At 34.7% G+C, this 24,952-nt stretch overlaps 1 protein-coding gene across 3 annotated transcripts; it reads left to right on the top strand.

Annotated features, from left to right (window-relative positions):
• Positions 1 to 815: 815 nt before the first annotated feature.
• On the top strand, positions 816 to 24,320 carry LOC128163504 (deleted in lung and esophageal cancer protein 1-like). 3 transcript variants are annotated; one of them, XM_052827118.1, is made up of 37 exons: positions 816 to 944; positions 1,712 to 1,968; positions 2,141 to 2,294; positions 2,491 to 2,601; positions 2,949 to 3,142; positions 3,500 to 3,711; positions 4,053 to 4,134; positions 4,669 to 4,756; positions 5,166 to 5,339; positions 5,846 to 5,979; positions 6,194 to 6,377; positions 7,029 to 7,191; positions 7,455 to 7,635; positions 8,280 to 8,457; positions 8,822 to 8,961; positions 9,214 to 9,307; positions 10,201 to 10,331; positions 10,843 to 10,998; positions 11,769 to 11,911; positions 12,473 to 12,626; positions 12,741 to 12,851; positions 13,532 to 13,662; positions 14,437 to 14,696; positions 15,234 to 15,385; positions 15,963 to 16,069; positions 16,476 to 16,546; positions 16,797 to 16,928; positions 17,570 to 17,587; positions 18,617 to 18,840; positions 19,009 to 19,128; positions 19,498 to 19,589; positions 20,847 to 20,925; positions 21,568 to 21,756; positions 22,126 to 22,275; positions 22,608 to 22,761; positions 23,148 to 23,271; positions 23,795 to 24,320. In XM_052827118.1, the coding sequence occupies exons 2-37, from the start codon at positions 1,750 to 1,752 to the stop codon at positions 23,916 to 23,918; spliced, it is 5,130 nt and encodes a 1,709-aa protein (XP_052683078.1). In that variant the 5' UTR covers positions 816 to 944; positions 1,712 to 1,749; the 3' UTR covers positions 23,919 to 24,320. The 3 variants fall into 3 exon arrangements, with proteins under 3 accessions (XP_052683078.1, XP_052683077.1, XP_052683079.1); XM_052827117.1 differs by having other exon boundaries at positions 3,497 to 3,711; XM_052827119.1 differs by lacking the exon at positions 17,570 to 17,587 and having other exon boundaries at positions 3,497 to 3,711.
• The last annotated feature ends 632 nt before the right edge of the window (positions 24,321 to 24,952 follow it).

Here is a 24,952-nt window from a genome sequence, read left to right as displayed (position 1 = left end):
TTATATATATAATAAATACTTCATTGTTATCAGAGAATGATATATCAATATATTTACCATGTACTGGTATATTATAATAAAAAGAATCAAGAAAAAGCTTTTGTTATATTTTGAGTTAAATATTAAGTGTTGTAACTTTAAAAACATGCAGTAATTCAATATTAAAATAAATAATTATTCTCATTTAAATATCATAAATCAACAGAACTCAGGAGGGGTTTAACAAAATTATAATTGCCAGCTATTTCTCCCTGTAGTCAGTTAATCCATCTGTCCATTCACTCCTTTAATGCATAATATCCAGTCAATTTCTTTTTAAAAAAATGCCACGGGTACATAATTGACAGCGACCCTTAATTAGCAAGACCCGGAAATCTGAGGTCATATGCTAAGGTCAAGGTCACACATCAGTAATTATCAATGTTGTTATCATAATTATGGGCGTCTTTTAACATTTTGGACAGCAGTTAGTTCTAGCTTGGAAGATAGAGAAAACACAAAATTTATTTAGGCCTATTCAGTATCGTGATAAAAAAAAAACCCCACACCTCATTAAAGGATTTAGCCTAATACAATCAGCTACTAGATACATGACTATATGTAATGATAAAATGTTTACATTTAAAATGGTTTTATGGTTTTAATTACATTATCAATTAATCGGACCACATTTTATTTAAAACAATGCAAAAAAGCAATGCTAGTTTATTTAAATGTACTATGTTCAAACACAAGAGTTGGCGATTTTACCAATTTGTTGTAAATAAATAGCGTAGCTCACTGGTATGGTTTTGGCCTGTTTCTCATTTATTTAAATCGCCGACTTCTGTGGTTCAAACTGTTTTTACACCGCTCCACACTCTTCAGTAAAAGGAGGTAAAAACGCTTCCGTTAGCAACAAAGCAAATGGCGTAGGTAAACCAGCAAGTGCTTTGACAAAATCAGTAAGCGCACTTCTTCCTCTTTAATATTTCATCATGAACAACTGTAAAGAATTATTTTAAGTTGGTAGAAGGAATCATTCAAACTTAATTTGAACTAATCCATGATTTTTGAAGATATATATACAAGTGTACACTGTAGGCCTAATGCAATATGTTCATAGTTTATATAAAATCCAAAATGAAACCCACAAACAAGGTCAGAGGGTAATTGTTTTTACATAAAGTTCCCATTTTATGCATTTTCCTGTTTCTTGATGGTAGGTAACTTAGTTTGCCATTAATTTTAAAACTTTTGCAATGACTGTTTGAGTTTGATGAATGATCGCAGCTAGGCCTCTGAATCACATATTCGACAGTTAAAATAATTTTTTTTCATACTTTATGTTTAGAAAAAAGACACAATTAAGTTTTTGTGCTTTAAAAATATATAGATAGAGTATGTCTATTTTTTGTCAACTTAGCCAAACATTTACCTGATTATTAATAAAAAAAATTCAAAGACCTGCAGAATCATTACATGATTACATTCTATATATAGGAAGACATATAATTTTTTTAAAAAGAAAATTACAGATTTGTAAGATTTTATTCAGCTTATATATCATAAATATTTTGCCATGTAGAATATATTATTTTGACTCTAACTGTACAGTATTTATAAAAGCATATAGCTATACCCTGCAGTAAATACTATACTTTCAAATACGTAATTATTACAGAATTATTAGAAGCTAGTATATAAGTAAAGCAAAATTGACATTTTACAGGTAAAGGTGTATAGCTTGATTACCCCCCAGTTTCAAAGATGAAGCCCCCAGCAGCAATTGCGAGGGGTGAAGAACCTCCCATGTTCCTACAGCGACCCTCCACAGGAAAGTCCCAGGATGTTAGACACATACTGGCCAAAACGTTCCGACAGCTCTACACTAGAGACACCATCAGCCCAGACACGGTGAAGAATCTAAGTGTGTCCAAAGGAGGGGATGATGAGTATCATGAGAGATACGTCGAAATGCTTCAGAAGGTACACTCAGTTGAACTTCACAGGATATCTCAAACACAGATATTTTGAATACCATTGATATGTCAAAGTTATTTGGAAGTTCAAACCACTTTTTATTTGAATAATGTATTGGCAGTCAGTATTTATTGATTATCTTTAACATATTTATTTATCTTAATTTTAATTAAATTAGGTATTTGATGAGAGACAGAAAAGACTGAATGAGGCTGCTCAGCTGGAGCGACACATCATGCAGGCCCAGGCCCGGGCCATGTCTGCTGATGAGAGGGAGCTCAATCGAGTCTCAAAAAGCTGCGACAATTACAGCGACCTCGGCCTTCCTCCTGGTACTGTAGATTGGTTTTAATTTCTTTACGACATAACATTGTTCATGATTTACATTTTTTTCCTCAAAATTAAACCTAATGTGCTGATTGAGGTATATATTAATATAGATTTTTTAAAACATGTACCTGATTTTATAAAACATTCTAATATTTAATAAGACACATGATAATAATGGAAAAATAAATTACATTACAGTGAGGTCACACTTCAGCTCCTGTATTGATGGACAGTTACTGAAGAAGCACAAGCTACTGACGCCTGAGGATTACTCCACAGAGGACCCTGCCAGTATACCCCCTCCCACAGGTAGGACACAGTAAACATGGATGTCACCATATGAAACACATACATCTATATCCCCCCAACCCCCTCCCATTTCAACTGTTCAGTAGACAAGAATTAATGTTTGAAGAATATTATATATTATATAATCCCACCCATCCTCACTCCATTCAATTTCATGACTTGAAAATGAAAAAAAAAACAAATGAAATTTTCTAAAATAATTACTTGAACAAGTGTATTATTCTTTTACATTTGAAACCTGTTAAAGTCTTTATACCTTATAAATTTGTTAATTTTTTTGAAGAAATTAAAGAAAATTGAATGTGTATTGAGTGAACAGTTGATAAAATCCATTTTACACATTGTAGAGCCCTTGATTCCAAGTTACGCCAGGGACACAGTTTCTTCCCAGCAGAGGAAGGACCAGGGGACGGAGGATCGTCGCGGGGACACACCCTTGTTCCTCCCCGGACACATCAGACAGAGCACGGACCTGGAGCTGTTTGAGGGGGAGGAGGGCAGACCTCACCCCGAGGAAACACCCTCCCCAGTCTGGGAATCAGTGAGTTTTCAATCCACCATTGTTCATCCAGCTGCTAAAGTATTATACATAATAAAATTATCATATTCTCTTAAAATATTTTGCCTATGGAAATGTTTGGTTTTTTGTTTGCAAGGACTGTGTTTTGTATGAGCTTATTTCTCCTCATTCTATTGATTTTTTTGGGGGGTTACATTTGATACATATAAATTTCTAAAAGCCGAAACCATAAAAAAATTATTTTCTGTAATTATTCTGAGTCTGAAAATGACTCAATAGCTTACTAAATGTTATTACTGTAACCTTTGTGCAAATAGAGACTCAATTTTTTCATGTATGAAAAATATGAACAAAAATTTTCTTTTTTTACTACAGCAGGACAAGACCATGGCTGCTTGGAAACTTCACCTGAATGAAGAGCAGCGAGAAATCGACCGGACAGACCTTGCCAACTTACAGGCCAAGGTCAACTTCCGTCGTAACCCTCGACATGTCCCACCCTCTGCTCCACCTGGTGGCAGAACTCTCATCAAGGACGGTAAATCCAAGCCCAAAGAAATCGGAATTCAGAGGAAAGAGACCATCAGTGTGTAAGTACAATGTACTTGTGTTCTGTCACAGGAAATCTTTTCAAAGTTTTTTTTTTTTTAAATGTTTTTCCATGTTGGTTTTTATTTGCTGTCACTGCTAAAAACATCATAAAATATGAACATAAATGCATAAACCATATCAATGGATATTTCTGCATTCTCTTGTTTCATCTCCACTGTGAAATATAAGATATCATTGTAAAAAAAAAAATGCTCTGAATTGGTTTTATGGTCATCAATCAAAACTGAGGGAATAAAATGAAATTGTTAAAACAACAGAACTAATGTACTAATTAAATAAAAAATAAAAAATGCAAGAATTTGAATTCAATGAATTGCAGGTTACCAGAGCCATCTGTTGTGTTTTTGGTGTCTCCCCCCATTGTCCGATTCACAGACTACAAAGTGGGTCAGGTCTATGAGGTAAGTGTTATTCCTCTGGGTTTTTTTAAAGAACTACCGTGATGTATTTTTATATAATTCAAATTTCAAGTCTTTTTATTCAGGATTTGAGTTATTTAATTGTAACTCTGTAGTGTGGGGGAGATTGGAGTTTTGTTTCATTAATAAATTTTGTGCATCTCTGAAACATATTGAATTTTAAATCAAAGTTTAATTAGATCATCAGAAAAAAACTGATATCTGACATATTATATCATTGTTATCCATAGAGATTAATAGCTATGTTCATATATTGAAAAAAAAAGTGTTATTATTTTTTTATCAGTGCCTACTTTAGCATGTTAAGTAATTAACTTTAAACACAAACAAACATGTATATACATATTTAGCAATGCATATATCATATAACTCAGGTTTCTCATGTATCTATTCAATGCATGATGAAAGAGTTATCCCCCTTTATACAGATCATTCTGGAGTTGAAGAACATATTTATTTATTAGCATGCATCATAATTTTTCAGTACTAATATGAGAGTTATTCCCCTTTATACAGATCACCTTGGAGTTAAAGAACGTGTCAGCGTGTCTACGTCAATGCCGCGCCCTGCCACCTTCCTCGCCATACTTCAATATAGGACTCGGTAAGTTACACAAACACTAGAGAAGGACCATATGCAAATAAAATCTGCTGAAATTCAGATCTAATGTGAAAATTGTGAGATTTTTCAACCATCTTTTATCGTTGTGAAAAGATGTGCATATCTGATATTTTGAACTTTCTGTAAATCATTATCTTAAATAAATTTTACTTTTAAATCCTTTATGTCAGTCTTTTTTCTCTGTTATATTGATGAACTTGCAACCTTGTTTTGCATTAATTTTTGACTTCATTATATGAAACTGCATTTATTTCGCACTCTTTGAAAAATAAAAGTTGTTTGATCTTTTCAGATAAAAAAACTTTAATATTTTAAAAATTTTACCATAAGAGGAGGGATGCATTATTGTAGCTAAAGGTTATCAAATTTTTTTTTTGGTCTGTATTTACAGGACAGTTTCCAGGAGAGCATGGCTTGGTGGCGCCAGGTATGAGCTGTCACTACGGTATCCGGTTCGCTCCGGACTCCCTGATGGACTATGACGATGAGATTCGGATCCAGACTCAGTCGTCTCAACCAATCATCATCCCCCTACAGGGCCGACGCCAACCACCCCTCATCTCATGTAAAAACTGCAAATTGTTTCACATCAATCTTACAATGATATTAAACTAGTTTGAATTCTCTAATTAGTACTGCATTGAAGATAGCAGCAATGGTTAACATATTCTATTCAGATGTCTATAAGGTTTTAGATTTTAGTTTTACATTATAAATCCATTCTGAAGTTTGTGAATTATTTGTAGAAACTGGTACTCTAAGCAATATTAGAGATAATCTTAATATGAGCTAAAACAGTTGCTGTGATATACAAGATTAATCTTGGTACAGATCTGGCTCGACTTGATATTTGGACTGATGCCTTCACCAAAACTGATGAATTCAATGATATGAATTCGAGCCAAATCTCTACTAGGATTAATAAAAAAAAAAATGTGGGTCTTGTTGGCACATCAGTTGAAAATTTCTCACAGACTGTTTAAACATACAGATGTAGAATTCACACCTATCACCCAAAATATCTTGTAGTAGACAAGTATGCTTGAACACATTTTCTCTTTTTGTTGACAGTGCCAAAGGTCCTGGATGTGGGTCATTGTTTGGTGGGAGGGGTTCACATCGGCCAATTCATCGTAAAGAACGAGGGAGGAAGTGGGAGATTCTGTGTCATGCCCCGATCTGCCTGGCCGGCCACTAACTTTAAGGTAGGGCACTCCTACAACAAGGGATAAAACTCAAAGTTGATTATGATAATTACTAATATGGAACATTGTAAGTCTATTGTAATGATTATCAATGATTTTACATTTTTTCATTAAAAAATAAAAAAGCATTATGAAGCTAATAAAAGTAAACTTTGATATATATGTATGTTAGATGAAAAAATGATGTGTTTTTCACATATTATTCTTGAAACAGAGTGTAGTCACCAATGGTAGTGTGAAGATCGCCCCTTTTGACGTCCGTCCGTCCATTCTGGAGCTGATGAAGGGCGACACGGGGGTGCTGGAGGTGGTGTTCGCCCCTCAGTCGGTCCGGAGCTACACCCAGGAGATCACCATCGTGTGTGACAACTGTCACGTCAAGCACTTTACTCTCAAAGGTCAGTGTACCTTGTGTATAATCCACAGTATCAAAACAGTGGTTTAATGTAATGGAGTAGCTAGAGCTTCAACCAACTTGTGGTTTATTTTTTTAAAGTTTATACAAGTATATGTAGGATTATATTTTTATTTAACAGTTTCAAAAACATTGTAGCATTTAAAGATTCTGAAGAAGTTGTCTTTATCACAGTTGCTCCAGAAGTTTAAAATAATATTAGATGATATTCCTTAAATTGAGGAGTCTCAGAGATTTATCTGAGTTGTATTTATTGGGCACTTTGTTCTTGGTCAAGAACTAATGAGATTTTAGCCTCATGGTATAAAGATTGAATGGAGGTTATGATTTTGATCTTTAAATATCTAAAAGTATCAAACTTCAAAACGTTTGAATATTGTAAGATTTTGTGGAGAAGAGGTTAATCCCAGTTGAATTTCTCTGTCATTTTGTTTTACGGGGAAGTCAATAACTCAAAAGAGAGAAATATATAGAATTTCAATATTATGCAAATTTAATTTAGCAGTGCTTGTGTTATGTAATTAGTTCATCTTCTGTTGACAAGTTCAAATGGACGGTTAATAGATTTGTTGATCTGTATTAAAAATTTCTAGTTGTATCTTTTAGTATAAATGTTTTAATTGTCTCTGATTAGGTGTAGCTCAGATGGCAGAAGTGGAGTTATTATCTGTGGAGCGTGGATTATCTGCAGCATTGCCCGGGGAATTATCTGATGTGACTGCTGATAACCTGATCCGTTTTGATGAACTGAATCCTTTCACATACACCGACAAGAGCATCGTTGTCAAAAACAAAACGTAAGTCATTTATAAATATTGCAAGATAACTGCTATGAAGAACTGCGTATGCTTTAACATATATTAAGCAGTAAATATACTACCTCTAAAATCTCTACAGCATGGAACTGCTTTCAAACTGCCAAATAATTTGAAAAGTGCTAAAGAACTGACAATTAACTGCTTAATTAGGCAGGTCGGTTTGACTTGGGGATCACCTTTGATAGAACAAAGAAAGACACTGTAATTGCTGAAATGAAATTTCTTCTTCTTCTCTCCAACAGTGATGTTGAGCTGCCATTCCAATGGATGATTTATAAGCCAGATATGACGGATGTGGATGAGCTGGATAAGAAGCCGGATCGTGTTCCGGATGTAGACTCCGTGTTCAGTGTCCATCCACCGAGCGGCATGCTGCCCCCAGCCAAAGAGATGGAGTTCAAAATTACCTTTGCTCCTCCAGTGGTAAGTAACCTGTAATGACAATGGTTTATTCCTTAGATCATTTTGTCTTTTGTAAAGATTGAAAATACTGTTAAAGATACCTATACCTGCTTGTTTTTCGTCTGTCGGTTTAAGTGAGTTAAAAGAATAAGAGAGAGTGCAACTTTTTAACATGCAGGGAACTTAAGCTCCCAGGTTGTCCGTCCAAATTTTTCAGATTTGGAGCTGCAGACCTGTAGCTATAATATTTGATAATCCTAAATTTTACAAGCTGTATGATAGAGGCTGACTACTGCATACAGTGTTATTTTCAGCCCTTGTAGTTTTCGCCCTTTTACATTTACAAAGAGTTTCACCCCATCTTGAATTTGCCCAGACACAGTTGTGTTTAAAGAAAGATAATTTTAGACACTGGAATTTGCCCAGTACTAAATTTGCCCACTGACAACGAGGGTGAAATGAGCAAAAATAAAACAAGAACGGATATTTATAATGCTGAATTTTAAAAAATATATGCAATAGCTGTAATACATGCTGAATTTTACAAATTTGCAATTACATGTACTGCAAATCATGCTGTATTTCACAAATATACAATATAGCTGTAATGCATGCTGAATTTTACAAATATACACAATAGCTGTAATACATGCATTATTTTACAGGTGGACATGTTCCACAGTGTGTTACATCTTCTGTTACAACAAGTTCCACCTCACAATGAGAACGGTTCAGCCAAGTCTGCCAAGAGCCAGAAACGAGGGGAGGAAGACAACAGCTCCAGTGGGGAGGAAACCGAAGAGGAGGAGGAAACTATGTCGGAGATGTTCCTGAACTCAGACAGTAAGTTGTTCAAATGAAAAATGTTCTTGAACTTGGTCAATATGTTGTTCATTTAAAAGATGTTCATGAACTCATGTATAGTAAGTTGTTCAAAAAAAGATGTTCATAAAACTAGTAAGTTGTTCAAGTCAGAATTTGACTTAAGATTCATTTATCCAAGATGTAAAAAATGATGAGATCCTTTTTTTTGGAATTTTTTTTTACTTTAAACCAATAGTTTATGGTATGTGTGCTAAGGAAGATTTAAATTTGAATTCCCAGTAGCATGTGAATTTAAGAGCTTAATTTTAATATACAAACATATGTTTATCTGAACAGTACCAGTACCAGTAATTCTTTCAAATAATCATGCATTATTTAACAGTGAAGCAGTTCAAGGACATGACAGCGCTAGAGGTCGAGGTCAAGGGTAAGAGCGTCCCCCTCAGTGTGGTTCTTCATCCATACGCCGTGTATTCCCCGGGCCAGAGTCTGGTGGGAACAACGATCAAGAAACTGGTCACAGTGAGTATAATACTGTAGTATTATCATTATTCACTTAGCAAAAATTATCTTTTCGTGGTCGAGTCTAAAATGCGTCTTCCATCTGTGAAATCTGATTTTTATTGATTCAGAAGTAAGAAGTACGATATCAGTTTTAAATTGAAAGACCATTAATGCAGCCATGCTTAGGAATAAGCATTCACAACATTTTTCCTAATAATATTTTGTAAATTTTAATTCTTAAACATATAAAATTCTAATATTTTATTGTAGATGGCAAACCACAGCCGGTCCACCATTACCTTCCAGTGGCAGCCCATTCTGGAGAAGACTATCATAGAAATGGAACCACCATTTGGAGAACTTGGTATATATGGACATGATTTAATTGATATTTCTGCATAATGTGTTGCTACATAAATACAGTCCCAAGTCAAACTTAAACTGCCCATTTTAGTAGTTACTAGTATTTAACAGTTCTATTGTTTTCAATATGTTGGGCAATTGTAAAGCTGTTCCAAGCAGTTAGGAATAATCAAACTGTTCATTACAGTGAATTATGAAATACATGGGCAGTTACTATAAGCCAACTTTTTTTCACGACTACTTTATTTTTGCGATTTATCGCAGTCAGACTGGTTATTGACAAACTAATGTTCGCAATCAAGATGTAGATTATCTTAAAACTAATACACCAGAGGTTTTGAGGACTTGTTTGTGGTGAGAAATATTTGAGACAATGCGGCTCTTGCAGACCTTATTGAAATTTTTCACGTGCGAATAAAAGTAGGTTATGCTGTATTTTAAGCAGCTAAACAGTTATCTTTAGTAAGCAATTTTTGCAATGTACCACCAAAAGAGTGTAATTCAAAAATAATGATTATTGCCCTTGCATTATTCCACCGATAGAAAGTAATTCAGAAATATTACTTAGCAAAACACTTAATAAATGATGAATTGCCATATTATTCTGATAATACTGTGGAATCATTAAATTTCGTGGGGGCCAATTTTCGTGGATGACTTAAATTTTACAGGTTCGTGGGGACGTAATTTCGTGTATTCATATATATCTACAAAAGAGAATATGACTTTATTACCCTAATTCATCAATTCGTGATGGATGTTATTTCGTGGATGAGAGGTACCCACGAATTCCACGAAAAATGAGCCACCACGAAATCTAATGATTTCACAGTAATAAAGTCACTCAGCAATTAATGATCATCATATATTTCATCAAACATCTTTGTGCTACAGATCCGGGCATGGCTATGGACCTCGAGCTGAGCGTGACAGGCTCGGAACCTGGCAAAGTGAGCGAGACCATTTACTGTTACGTCATGAATCTGGATGACCCATTACATCTCCATGTTGAGGCTGAGTTTAAGGTAATTAAGTAAATAGTTTTTTTTGAAGTTTTTTATTGCAAAACACTATTTTGCAATTTAATTACCGGTACCTGTGTTTGAACAATCTTTTTGTGTAATATGTAAATTTGCATTTCATATTGTATTTTACAGTAAAATAGCATTTATTAATTCCATTTTGATCTGACAATTATTTTAGCTTGTTACATTTTTGGTAAGAATTAGGAGGAGTACCAGTATATGAAAGCTGTTTGATTCAAAGTTGACAATTTCATACAATTTTGATTTTACTGAATTCGGGTAAAAAAATATATATTTTTTTTAATTACCCGGTACTAGTATGTTTATTCAAAGCTTTTTTTTTTTTTTGTTAAATGTTGTTAAATTTATGTTTATTTATCACAGTTGTTTAAATAGAATGATTTTTGTATTATTTTCCATATTTAAACCTTTAGATGACAATGGTTTAGATCTTTAAAAGAAAGTTAGAAAAGAGAATTTTTTAAAAATCATAATTATGTCTAATATATAGGGCCCAGAGATCAAGATCGAGGAGCCAGACGTAGACTTTGGTTTGGTCAGGCTGGGAGAATCCGCGACAAGGGAGATCACTCTGACCAACCTCGCTCAGGTGATAACGACTTGGAGCATCCAGGACGTGTCGGAGAACAACTCAGAGGACGCCATGGTAGGTCAGACTGGCCGGGGTTTGCAAGGATCACTGTATACAGGGAAATATTCGCCCCCTTTTTATTTTCAACCCCTTTTGTCCCAATTGTCGTGGGCGGATTTAGGATTGAGCGAATTCAAAAGTCTTATATTATCTCTCTTTAAACATAACTGTGTCTGGGCAAAATAAAAATGGACCAAAAGTGTTTGCAAGTAAGAAGGGCGAAAATTACATGGGATAAAAACAACCCTGTATACTGTAATTTTCTTCTCCAAATACAATAGTTATTGTAAATTGAAAATTATATAGCCCAGGGTAAATGGATAAATTCTGGTAGGTTTTTTTTTTTGGGGGGGGGGGGGTTGATTCAAAGTACAATCAAGTTTGGTTATTGTAAATTGTAAAAATAGTGTTAGTTTTTTGTTTTATTTTTGCGAAATTAATTTCGTCATGAATTTCTTTAAATTGATCAATCATTTTACAAATATGTATGAAGTATTCATGAAATTGTCTTCATGCAATTTTACTAGGTCCATGAAATTTGGTAAAGATTTTGAAAATATTCATTATTCCTCTCTTTGGATAATAATGTCATTAAACATGATGTTAATTAAAGCTTAAAAAATAAGAAAAACAAGAAGAAAGGAATATCTAACCTATGATATTTAAATAATAAAAGCTTTAGTAGAAGGAAGTTTATTTATTGAAGTCTGTACGTATGAATAAATGCAGATCAATTATATACTTTTCAATGATTTGAGCTTATTTCGTTGATTTTGGCTCTGCAGGCTGTAAGTGAGTTTACATTCACGCCCCCTGGTGGTGAACTGAAGCCCCTGGAACAGAAAAAGGTCAGCATCGAGTTCAAACCGACGTCAGTCCAGACACTGAAGTCTATACTGGAGGTCCAAGTGGAGGATGGAAATAAAATGTAGGTCAACCATTCCATCAACAATATCTGTATTCAAAAGAGTGCAAAATGAACAATTTTTTAAATGATAGCCAAACAGCAGAGTGACGTTTATTTAAATTTTTTTTGTGGCAATAAGCTGAAAAGTTTATCTCAGATTTGAGGCCGGCCAGGCCTCTTTTCTTATGACGTTGCTTTATTTCGTAAAATAGGTTGTTTTGTTTTTTTACTTTTTCTGTATTATTATGTTCCCTTTTACCTCTCAAAAATGTGTTTTCTTTTTGTGTCAATATTACCAGTATGTGTTATTTTTTTCTATTTTCTATGTAATTTTATTTTCAAGTAATTAAAAATATTTACTTATTCCTTTGCAATTAATGAGTTTTTTAAGCTTTTTATCTCACTATTTCTTGGATTTTTCACTGGATAGGTTGCTGTTGATTTTTGATTTTATCTAGCAGTCAGAATTGTTGTTTCTTTTTGCGGTATATAACGTTGCGGTCTTAATTTTGTTACTGTTACTTTGCTTTTTATTTCATACATGTAATTTAATCATTATATAATTTTCTTTCTTTCTTTCAGTAACGTGGCAGCCTTTGGAGAGGTCCAGACCGTGGCTGTCTGCTTTGCTTCCTGTCAGATCGTCATGGAGGAGGTATACAAAGATGTCCCCGTCCAATACCAGGCCATTCTGGTCAACCAAACACTGCTGTCAACAGAGTTCTCCCTCGGAAAGGTAACTACCCGTAAATTGGCTGTAAATACTGTAAAATTGGTTATTTACACTGGTGGTTAAAACTAACCGATGTACTGTTTATGTCTTGTTAAAAGTAAGAATTGTTGTTGCTAGGTGGAGGGTAGCCACACAGAGGACTGTTGTATAGAATTAGACACCACCAAAGGTTTCCTGGGCCCCCGCAGGGAGAGGGTCATCACCATCAACTTTGTGGCCACAAGAGAGGTAAGAGTTACTGTAAACTTACTATATTTAGCGTGTGCGATATTTGGCGGAATATTAATTTTCAACAAGTTAGCGAGGATTTGATTTAGCGCATTTCTGAATGTACATGTACCTATTTATTTACTAACCGTTATATATTTCTTATTTGGCGATGTACTTGATTTAGCGGAGGCCGTTTTCCGCCAAAAACGCTAATTAGAATACACAGTCAAATGTGATACGTTTACAGTACTTTGCCACCATTAGAAAACCCACTTGAAAATTACTGGATTTTTTTTTAAATTAAAAAACCTCAGTATCAGTGAGTCTTGTAAGGACTTGCTGTGCATAAATGATGATATTAGGTGTAATGTAGTCAGCATGTTCTGTTTTTTTAATTAGACGTAACTTTAAAGAACTGTGTGATAGGATTTAGGATGATGTCGATTTTGACCTAAAATATCGATGTTGGCTGTAATTGCTCTAGAAAAGTGAGACTCCCAATTAATTTTTAACATTTTAATCCAAACAGAGTAATGCCACCCTCCACAAATTAGATATTCAGTTGATGAATCCTGTAGTTAACTGTTGAGTACCATCGCAGCACAAACATCATTGTATCCACAAAGTTAAACATTAATTAGCAATTGATGAATCCCTGCATTTTTAGATTTGAACTGTTGAGATAATGATAATTACAGGGTGAGTTCTCGGACCTGCGGATCCCCTGTATGGTGGAGGGGTTAGACAAGCCCCTGTATCTAGGACTCTTCTGTGAGGTCAAAGGTCTGGCGGCCAACTTCAGGGTCTCCAAGGATGGATATGGGTCAAGGTATTTTAGCAGATTTTCTCATATTTTATTTCTATCAAATTTAATTCATCTAAATAATCCGTATTGTGAATCAGGTAGTTAATAAATTATCTGCCATGTTTAATTTGTCATCATAAATCCTTTGTTCTTTTGTATAAATAAATTGTAAAAAGAAATACTTGTCAGAATAAAACATTGTCGAATTGTTTTCAACTTGTCATTGAAGAATAAATTCAATTTGATATGTATATATATTCATACAAAGTACAATGCTCAACCTTATAATCTGCTTCATTAATACTGCAAATTTTTTTTTGTTCCGATATCTCTGGAGTTTTAGTGTCATATATAGAAATACATAATATTTACACTGTACATATACATGTATAAATGCACAGCAGTATGCCTTTCAGTCAATGTTGATCAAGATACTGTTATACAGTATATTCCTAATTAAACGCGAGGATTTAATATCCGCGTAAAATCGCTAGAAGCAGATCTCACGGATTTTAAAATCTTGCTTTTATTTTTCGAACAGATGTAAACTAAATTAAATTATGATAAAACATTGGTGTTCGCAATTTTTTATTCTTGCATTTCAATGCAAAACAGTTGAATCGTTGAATTTTAAGTATTCTTGTAAAATAAGGAATCTACAGTGAGGTCATTATGTTTATGATCAAGATATTTCCTCCATTGGCCAAATAATACAGAACAATTAAATAAGATTAAGAGTTTCTTGTTCTAAGACTATGATCAGGAGATCTTTATAGATTTTTGTAACATTTTTTCCAGTGATTTCTCCAATGACCTTCACCTTGATTTCGGAGAAGTGGCCCTTGGCTCCACAGGTCAGCTGTACCTACACATCAGAAACGAGTCGGCCATTGCCGCCCCTTACACCATGGGAGTGGAGCACTTCATCGCCCGACCACCCACCCCACCCCAGGAGCCACTGGACAGGAACATGAGTACCGGACAGAGGCGAGCTCTGCTACAGAAGACTCCAAACCTAGCCGACCCCATGGCTAGGACCCTCAACAAGGCTGCCAATGGTAAAAAGCTCTCTCTTTCTGTAAAGTTGCTTCATTTAATAATAGATGTCATAACTGCTAACTATTGCATTTGCTTGTTTGGTGATGAAAAAAAGGTGATTATGGTCATATTTGCATTCAACTTCTCAAACATTTTTGGAAAACAGCTAGTTTTCTTTATCCGTTTCAATGCTGGAATGGAAAGGAAATTTGTGGATTCCAACATTGCTCCTCATAAAGCAAGTTTTGATCATTTGCTTTTATAAGTTGTTACATGAAAATACATGTACCTCTTCATTGACAAGTATATTGATTTATTATGTAAATTAGATACAGGTGTTCAACTGTTTTAATAGTGATCAAATAGTATGTTGCATTAATTCAGACTGAGATCAAATCGAAAAATAAGCATCAATCATTAGATATTTTGCATTATATATTAAGGGAATGTATATGAAAGTAAAACAATCCTTAGACACCTCACATGCACTACAAATGTAGCTTACATCCCTCCATTGTTCACTATAATCTCACTGTGATGTATTTGTTCATTGTCAGAAACCTACCAGATGATGCTGAGCCAGAACCTGGGGGCTGCCTTTGTACCCGGCCCCTCCCAGGGGACCCTGATGCCATTCGGAGAAGAGATTGTTGACGTCACTGCATTCTGTGATATGTGGGGCCATTACACAGACTCCTTGACTGTCAAGGTGTGGTACACATTTTGTTTAATACAGCCCTCTCTCTCTGTCCTCTAAACTGTTGTTAGCTAGTCGCTTTATCCTTGTATTCTCTGTAAGTAAAATTTTTTATAAAATGTATATACACTACAAATGTACTACTATTGTAAATATACATGTATATGTAATTACGTACCTAATGGAGAGAACTAATGTAATAGGCTATTTGTTGACTGCTGTTCAATCCATATTCATTTATATACTTCTGTGTATGTTTCTGAATAAAATACTTCTTAAACTAAGACAGCCCTCTCTATGGGCGGCGGAAAGGGTTAAAAGACGTTAATGCAAAACGAACAACTAATTTTTAAAAACATACTGAAATACGAAACACCAGCTGAAAACAAAATCAACAGCCTCTTTTGCAAAACCAACAGACACTGCAGCAAATTAAACCAACAGTCATGCATTGAACTAACGCTAGATGTAGTGCAAAGAGGCATCAGGAGAAATCAGAAATGCAAAAAGTGGTTAAAATAAATTATTGCAATTCTGCAAGTCTTAGTGGTTGATCATCCAGCAATCCTGATCTCTGTGTCTGTTGTAGGTGGGGGATATGTCCCCAGTGTCAGTGCCTGTCAGTATGACTGCTGTTGGCTGTCCCCTCAAGTTCCAGCTGACTGCCTCCCAACCAGACCAGAAACCCATCATCAGGTAACATCTATATATAGTCACATTGTTGTAACTTTCTGGCAATTCTTAGAGAGAAAATACCTGTACATCCAATCATGTCATTAAATTTAGTGAAAATTAATAAACTACTGTAACATGTAGTTTCATATACACGTAGATCATAATTCCCAGAGAATGTTAATGTTAAATGAAAAATGAATAAAATAAATGAAAATGTTAAAGTACCGGCGATACTAATTATTTCATAAAATAATGATTAAAAAAATGCAGCAAAATTGATGTATGTTTCCTACGGCCAAAATATGATAATCATCTTTGTTTGTAATGATTAAGGTAATGAGATCTGTTTCAGTTGTTAATCATTTTTGAATAGCGTTTGCCATGTACATGTATTGCATTTTAAGACACCCTACCATCCCTTCTGTAGATTTGGAACTCATGTGTCTGGAGTGGCCCCAACCAACAGAACAATGAGGGTCAATAATACCAGTCCATTTGGTAAGATCTTATATAATTTATTTTAAAAATACTGTATACAGTGTTATTTTCGCCAAAGTAATTTTCGCCCTTCTACACTTGCAAACATTTTTGCCCCGTCTTGAATTTGCCCAGACACAGTTTTGTTTAAAGATTAATATATATATATGCTCACTTATAAATGTGTAGTCTTATACGTTCAGTGTATACCGGTAGATATTGTATGTTTTTACAGTATGTCATTGATGACTATTTTTAACATTTCACACAGATCTACGAGTGGACTGGAGAATATTTAATGTGGAGAAGGACGACAAGAAAACTCTGGACTTAATCGTCAATTATGGAGAAGCTTTCCCAAAACTGGACAACTCCGGAAAAGAGATAGTCCCTCCTTGGGAAGGTAGGGTTTAACTGATAAACTAGTATATATTAAGTACTGTACATTTGTACAAATTAAAAAGATTTAATCTTGATTCAAATACATTAAAAGAACTACAAATAACAGTTTGAAGAAAAGTCTTTTTTATAAGTACAATATAGCACTGTAACAGCTATACTGATGATTTAAATAATTGTCTAAGACTGGATAAAGGGACTGTGCATTTAACACACGGTATTGGCAATATAATATCAGCTCATTCTAAGGTTTATTCCTTACGGAAACAAATCTACCACTAATAATTTAGAATACCTATAACCAAGTGGTGAAAGGGATATTAAACTTTATTAATTGGTGAACATTATTTGCTTAGAATTCAATTATTTTTAAAATGCAGGAAAAAAACATATATAAATCAAAGTACTGTTGTCATTGATAGTGACTGTCATAAATAGTCAATTTGAAAGTACTCTTGTGATCAAAAGTCATAAATAATCAAAGTACCATTGTGATCAAAAGTCCTAAATAATCGAAGTACTGTTGTGATCAATAGTTGTAAATAATCAAAGTACTGTTGTGATCGATGGTTGTAAGCTTCTATGTAACACTGTGCATGGCTGCTGGGTATGCTAATGTTCTGTGTATTATAACTTGTTACTCAGGTGAACCAGAAACAGCGGGTAAGTGTGTTATGACGAGCCTGAGTTTCGGAGGCCGGACTCTTTTACTCTCACTCTTCCACTAACATTATATAACCAGTTTGGTATCTTTCATCATTACATTGCATGTATACATAATTATATGTTACTGTAAGACTTTCTAATTTCTATTTTATCAGTAGAAATGTGAATCTATTATTACATATCTTAATATCTGTGAATACTTTGAAATTAAGCTATAGATTATAAGGTTGAACTTATTACCTGCAAGTACTGTAACCAAAAAAAATGATTTTTGCATGTTTACAGGTAGCAATCAAATAACATCACAGCTTTGGACCAATTATTATTGGAGTAGGATGATATATGTCATTATGATGAATATGAATTAATTGATGTTACATTAGCTTGGTTTCTAAATGTTGTTATTCATTTTATCATTTTTCTTTATAATTGCATGACCTTTGGTGTAGTTTATATACATATTTAAGGCAAAAATAAGATGTGTTTATTCTCAACCCCCCCCCCCCCCCATCCTTCACCCACCCACTGATTCAGAATAACAACTTTGAAAAACAACAGAAATATTTAGATAAATATGATAACAATTACGGTTTGACTTGTCAAGTAATTCTATACTATAGTCCCAGAATTTTACAAGACTGACATCTTGTTTCTTGTAATGTGATGTTAATACAGTCATGTAATAATATGATTTAAGACTTTCTATATATTTACTAACATCACAGAAAAGATGCCTGCATGTTATTTCTTCATTATTGTGAAAATGTGTTGTGTTGGTTTATCCATGAAATCAGGTTGCACAATAGCTCAATGACATGCATTTTTGAACTGACTGCATGCATTAAATATTATTTAAGTTCTGCATCTTAGTTGGGCAAGTCGGGTAAGATTAAGATAATTTTTTGAGATATTTATTTATTAAGTGTCATCATAGACAAATTTTAAAAACTCTCTGACTTTATACTTCAATGTTGAGTTGAACTTTGACCTTGTTTGTCCATTTTTATTTGAACTTTGACCTTGTAGTTCCTGCCCCGGTCAGGAGACAGCCCACAGACTTCCTGCCCAACTCTCCGTCCACATCTGCCGGCTCCACCCGCACACAGTTCAGTACTAAAGCCTCCCAGCCGACGTCCGTCCCAAGCGAAGCAGAGCTGATGGCCACAAGGCACCCGATTGTCTCCCTTTTCTACCAGGCTCATGAAGGGGTTCCTGCTAATGCCCCGTACAGTGTCAAAACAAAGCAGCTGGTTAGTACATGTATATCATCAAAATACCAATTTGTACATACTACGATAGATAGGGTGTATCAGATACTTTTGTGACTGTGAAACAAATGCTCGCTTATTGGAAACTCATATATGAAAATCCTGGTTTTAAACAATGATAAACCTTCATACTCTGAATGTTTGTTTCAGGTGGTGCCAGCTCGAGGTATGGCCAGTGTTAATTTCTCCTTCACCCCGTTCCCGACCGAGGAAGTGGTCAAGGACATGGACTGTGAGGGTTATGCCCTGGGTTACATGAGCCTGGATAAGGTAAACCTCAATACAGTGAAACCTCACTAATCTGAATTTTAAAAAGTGTAAATTTAGCAAAGTAAGATGGCTCAAGCAAAAATAGGTTAGAGCCAAATTTTATATTAGATTTTTCAGGTGTTAAATGACAACTTTCCATAAATTGATTAAAATAAGATCAGGTATAACTGTAAAGATTTGTTTCATCCAAAAATGATTGTAGATCTTTCATACTCCCAATTTAGAGGGTCATAAATTTTCTTCAATTTATAACATTTATGTGAATTTGATTGAAAAAAATATGAAATTTGTTTAATTAGGCATTCTTTGAAGTTACTTTCTGCATCAGGCATTTCATTTTCTTTAATCTCTATTTTATTTCTGGAGCAGGGTCAGTCTGAGGAGGGGAAGGTTGAGAGAGAACAAGGGTACAGTGTGCAGCCATTGAAAGTAGAAATGACCGCTCACATCAAACCTGCCTTGTAAGTCTTTTCTAGCTAAAACCTGTATAACTGCATCTTTAAAGTCAAGAGTTAAATGTTAACTTGACCACAACCAATAATATGTTCCTCTGGACAGTTTAATTACCATCGAAAGAAAAACATTTCAAGCACATGTACCTCTCAAAGTTTACAAATAAGCACAGTGCTATGATATTAACTGAAATGTACGTCTTGGAGAAAAAAACAATTGTTTCATTTTGTATGCTTAAAAATTTTTAAGAGGAATTAAGAACCGTTAGGGCAATATTTATCTTGTAACATGCCCGTACGAATTTTTGAGGTGGAATCCGCCTGGAATATAGGTGGATTCTGGCAGGAATCTGCAAATTCCGGGCGTATTTGGGGCGGAGACGGAATTTTGAAAAGTTACGCCTAAGTAGAAGAGGTGGTTTCCAGGCGTCATTAGACAAATTCAAATTTTCCTGGCGTAAAATAACAAGAAAATTGAAACAAAATTCCGCCTGGAAATTTAAGCAGCAGTAAAATTCTCTGATTGGTCAATAATAATTGATGTTTTAGGGTCATTTTAGCAAGGTTAAGTTTGAATCAGTTAGAAAGGAGGGAAGTTAGTGTGAACGTAATGGTTAACACAGACAGGCTTTTTACTTCTGGATTATACAATATATGTAAGTTGATCATATTGATACCTTATTCTAGTAAATTTGAATGTACAGTACATGATATTGCATTGTTACTGAAATTTCACTGGCTTGAAAGATTTACAGTTTTCTTGAACAATTTAGTTCTTTGGTATAAGGCGCTGTGATTTAATTTAGAGTACATTGTAAAGAATTTAGTTGTGTATGATTCAGAATGTGATTTCAGTGTAAACTTTTAGAGCATTTCAAAACTTTCTCATGTTTTTTGGAAATTAGTGTACACTCATGACAGTATTTGAAAATCTTAGATGAAAAAGAAATGGCTATTCAGGTCTGTAGGTCACTTGATGTTGCATAATAAATAGGACTTTCCAGGTGTAAACCTTTTCCAGGCGGAATTTTATATTTCCAGGCGTAGCTCATTTACATTTTTCGCCTCATATTCCGGCCCGATTCCGCTCCGATTCCGGTTGGTTTACACCTGAAACCTCTACATAACCATATATGTAGAGAGATAAACTGACGCCCGGAATCCTGCTCTATATTACGCCTCTATTCCCTCTATATTCCAGGCGGAACATTTCGTACAGGAAGTGTTGGTTTATCAATGATTAAAATTGAATTTTCTATATTCAAGGTTGACGATTGAATGTCATGATGATGAAGGCATGCGATACAGATCTGCCATGAGTGACCTATTGCAAGCAGGCGGACAGGTAATATCACCCTCAACAGCCTTCGTTTCACAGAAGTTAATCAGTGACGTGACGAATATGATAGTGGACAAGTGTGTAATGTAACGATGGTTGGCATATGAATATGATTGACATGTAACCATGGTAACATAGTGGTGACATTGATTATACACTTCACAGTAAAACATGGTTATAGCGAATACGCTTCTAATGAATTGACACTTACAGCGAAGTGAATTTCATTCCCCGTGACTTAATTATTTGTTGTAAACTTGACAGATATAACGAATTACACTTATAATGAAGTAATATTGCCCTTCCTTGGCCCTTCGTTATAAGCATCACTGTTTCACTCTATCTGTTTCTTTTCTAGTGTCCTAAAATTTACAAAAATGAGTTATATTTGTACCTTTAATTGTTTGCGTCGGTCAGTTTTTGTGATTTTAAAAGTTTGTGTAAAGAAACAATACCAGATGCAATTTCTGCACATTGTGTTATTTTGGATGTGTAAGAGATATCATAAGAAAACCCCCCAAAATTATATAAGTTCCTATCGCCAATAATTATAAATACAGTATAAAGGTACATGTATCAAATTTTACATTTTTAAATAATGCTATTTTCTAACTAACAATTAAAAGTCAATGTTTTTTGTTTGTTCAGGTATCCAACGAGAGTTTGCGGATAGCCACTTCCATGTTATCCAATAACACGGAGACTCCGCTGGTGTTTAGGATGATGACAAAGGCACCCTTCGTACTAGTGGATATGGATCCTTCCACCAATGTGGAGCTCTCCACCAGAACCATATCCACACAGATGCAAACTCTGAGGCCAAAGCATAATTTAATTGTAAGTTATACATATATACACAGTCATTCAAAGAACCAATTCTTAACACTTAGTGCATAATTATGCCTTTGTTGTTAGTCTTTCAAAATCTATCTGCCATTCAAATTAATGAAGCATCTAGATATTGAGTAATATAGCATATTTTGCAATCATTTATTGATAAGAATTTGGTTTGTATTCAAATTAATATCATATCTAAACAATTTAAGTTGGATTTGATGAGTACTGTGTTGGCAACGGTCTAGCTCCTTGAGAATTCAAAGTGTACATGTACCAGAATATACGCTGTTTTATGATTATGAGGTAAAAGCTGCCTTTATGATTAAATGATTCTAGGTACAAGCTGCCTTCATGATTTTATGATTCTAGGTACAAGTTGCCTTCAGGACCAGTCTCGACCTTCTTCCGCCTTATGAAGAGACTCCAATATCCACAGCTGACACGACGGAGAGCTCCGAGGGACAAAAGCTGGAGTTCCATGACGACCTAATAATAGAGTTCAACAACTCTACAACACAGGTAATTACAGTAAATTTATTAGTACCGGTACATATTTATTCCACAGCGAGAAATTTTCAGGAGGTTTGTGAGAGCCTAATGTCTTCATGAATATTTCTTCCTGCAAAGAAGGGCTTTGTCATATGATTGTTATAACAACATGGATCTTGATAAGGCTTGGTCTCGAAAATCAGTCATTGCGAACCAGTTTAATCCCAGTAAATCGCGAAATAAAGTTGCCGAGCATAAAGGTTGGTTTATGGTATATGACTGTGTAACAAAGTGACCAAGCCCTCCTCTTTTTGTATAACAAATGATCCCATTGGATTGACCTATCATTGTTTATATTACAGAGGATTCCCCTGTATGCCACCCTGTCCCTGCCTCAGATGGAGCTCTCCCGGGAATCCCTGGACTTTGGTACCTGTTTGGTTGGACAGAGACGCGAGATGCAAATCCTCATCTCAAACAAGACTGCATCTCACTCCAAATGGGTGGCTAGCATTGGTAGGCCATGTTTTCCAAATTATACTGTAAATTCTTCTTTTTTTTGTAAATTATTTTACACGAGTACTTAATTCCGTAACTCCGCTGTTTTGCATCAAATCGCGAGAATATAAAATCCTAAGCACCAATTTTTTGTTATATAATTTCCTATTATTCAAAACTGTGTGATAAACAAAGGTGAGATTTTAAAATTGCGAGGACTGCTTCTCATGATTTTACGCCGATATTAATTCCTCGCGTTTAATGAGGAATCTACAGCAATCAATGACAATCAGACACGTGCTTTTCGTGATATATTGATAAATTTGGCTTATGCCTCTTCTACTTCTATGAACTATGTTAGTTTTCTAGGATTGAGGTATGCTATTATGATTTTTTTTCTGTAGATACATGCTCGGACACTTGTGCTGAGAATACATTTTGTATCGAGCCCAATACAGGGACCTTGGATGCTCACATTACTCATGTGAGCAACAGCAAGACCCTGCTGAGAGTTTACTTCACAGCCAAGTAAGTCTGAGATATCTCAAGTGAGACAGGTCTTGTGAGTTGGTGAGAAAAAAATTAGTACCTTGCTGATCAAGGGTCTACTTCACGGCTAAGTAAGTCTAAGATACCTTAAGTGAGACAAGTCTTGTGAGATTTAACCTGCTGAGAGTGTATGTAACACCCAAGGAAGTCAGGGATATCTCAAGTGAGACAAGTCTTGTGAGATTGTGAGTGAAAACTACATGTAGTACCCTGCTGATTGAGGGTCTGAGTTAGTCTGAGGTTACTTATCTGAGAAAACCTTTATGAGACAAGCCTTGCGAGATAAATTAAGAGACAACAGGAATGGTCTCAAGAGAATCTCATTCATACTCATGCATGCAAAGTCTGAGAAAGCTCATCAGATAATCTTTTAATCTTATATAACCTTTGTAATATGATTAATGTAAGCAGCAACAAGACAACAACAAATCAGCCAAAATAATGTACCTTTTATATTAAACTAGAAATTTTAAAACATTGAGATTTTGTTCATGTTTTCTAGACACTCCGAGATGTACGAGGGGGTGTTCATGTTCCGTGGAAATCTAAGAGAGCGACCCCGACGGCTGTATTTGTTTGGTCAAGGTTCATACGATGGAAAGCACCAGGCTATACTCAATGTGTAGAAGCGACCATGCAAAAGCACACAGCTTAGAAAACCAGGATAGGTCAAAGAAGAAAAGAATGGGTTATGAAATTAGTGATGTGACTTTTAAACTTGTGGACTGTGATTTTGTTATTCTTTATATAAAATTGTTTAATTGTAGAATTTGTCGGCATATTTGATCTACTGGGTAGATTTCGGATAAAATGAGTGAATATGCAGTAATTAACAGAGAGTTATAAATCTATCAGTAATATGAAGTTTGAAGAATATGACTGTTTTTCCTGTAATAGTAAAAATAAATACAGTATCTGAACATGTGATATCTTATGCAAATCCTAATATATGATTGCTTATAATTTAGAAAATATTAATATTTATTTTGTTTGTTTTATGAATTTCCATTAAAGGATTTGTTATAATATTACCTCTCATTTTATATGTCCATTAATGCACACTGTTTGATAAAAATGGTTTGCATAAAATATGACTTTTAGATATGCAAAAGTGAGAAAAGAGAAAAAGTCTCAAAAATAGGGAGCAAATCACCCTTTTTTCCGCTTCTCTGCCCCTGTCCTTGTTGAAAAATAAATGCTACATACCGTATTTGCTTTCATCATTTCACTCAGTTTAAGTATATATCAGTCCTTTTTTTTTGCATTGATGATGTCAAATGCCTAAATATACATCTACACCATACATACTTGACCCCATGATCAAAGTTTTTAATTATAAATCTTTGAAACTTCCTTCTGTTAATGATCAGGAAATCATTAAAGTTACTTAGTTTATTTGGTACCTGGTACTGTAGGAAAATACATCAACCCCAAAATCCTTGTTTTATTCATCTAAGTGAAAATAAAAATATTTGATACCTATTATACACAACTGTGACTCTCTGTGTGTAAGCACTGTGTACAAATACAATTTCAGGCACGAAGCATTAGGGGGGAGGGCCACTTTTTCTTGCAGCAACTATTTTTTTTTAATTTAAATGTAAAAAATTGAATTATTATGGAGTCCCCTCCCCCCCCCCCCCCCCCCCCACTATGTATG

This window comes from Crassostrea angulata, chromosome 9 (genome assembly GCF_025612915.1).
Source record: "Crassostrea angulata isolate pt1a10 chromosome 9, ASM2561291v2, whole genome shotgun sequence".
In the NCBI taxonomy this organism is placed as follows: Eukaryota; Metazoa; Mollusca; class Bivalvia; order Ostreida; family Ostreidae; genus Magallana; species Magallana angulata.
Note: the sequence above shows the minus strand (reverse complement) of the source record. Positions and strands in the feature narration are given on the sequence as shown.

Excerpts from the sequence above, each read along its gene's own strand:
- LOC128163504 (XM_052827117.1), top strand. The coding sequence starts at position 1,750 with ATGAAGCCCCCAGCAGCAATTGCGAGGGGTGAAGAACCTCCCATGTTC. Across the intron at positions 5,340-5,845 it reads CCAACCACCCCTCATCTCAT|TGCCAAAGGTCCTGGATGTG; the intron begins GTAAAAACTGCA and ends TTTTGTTGACAG. Across the intron at positions 22,762-23,147 it reads CAAATGGGTGGCTAGCATTG|ATACATGCTCGGACACTTGT; the intron begins GTAGGCCATGTT and ends TTTTTTCTGTAG.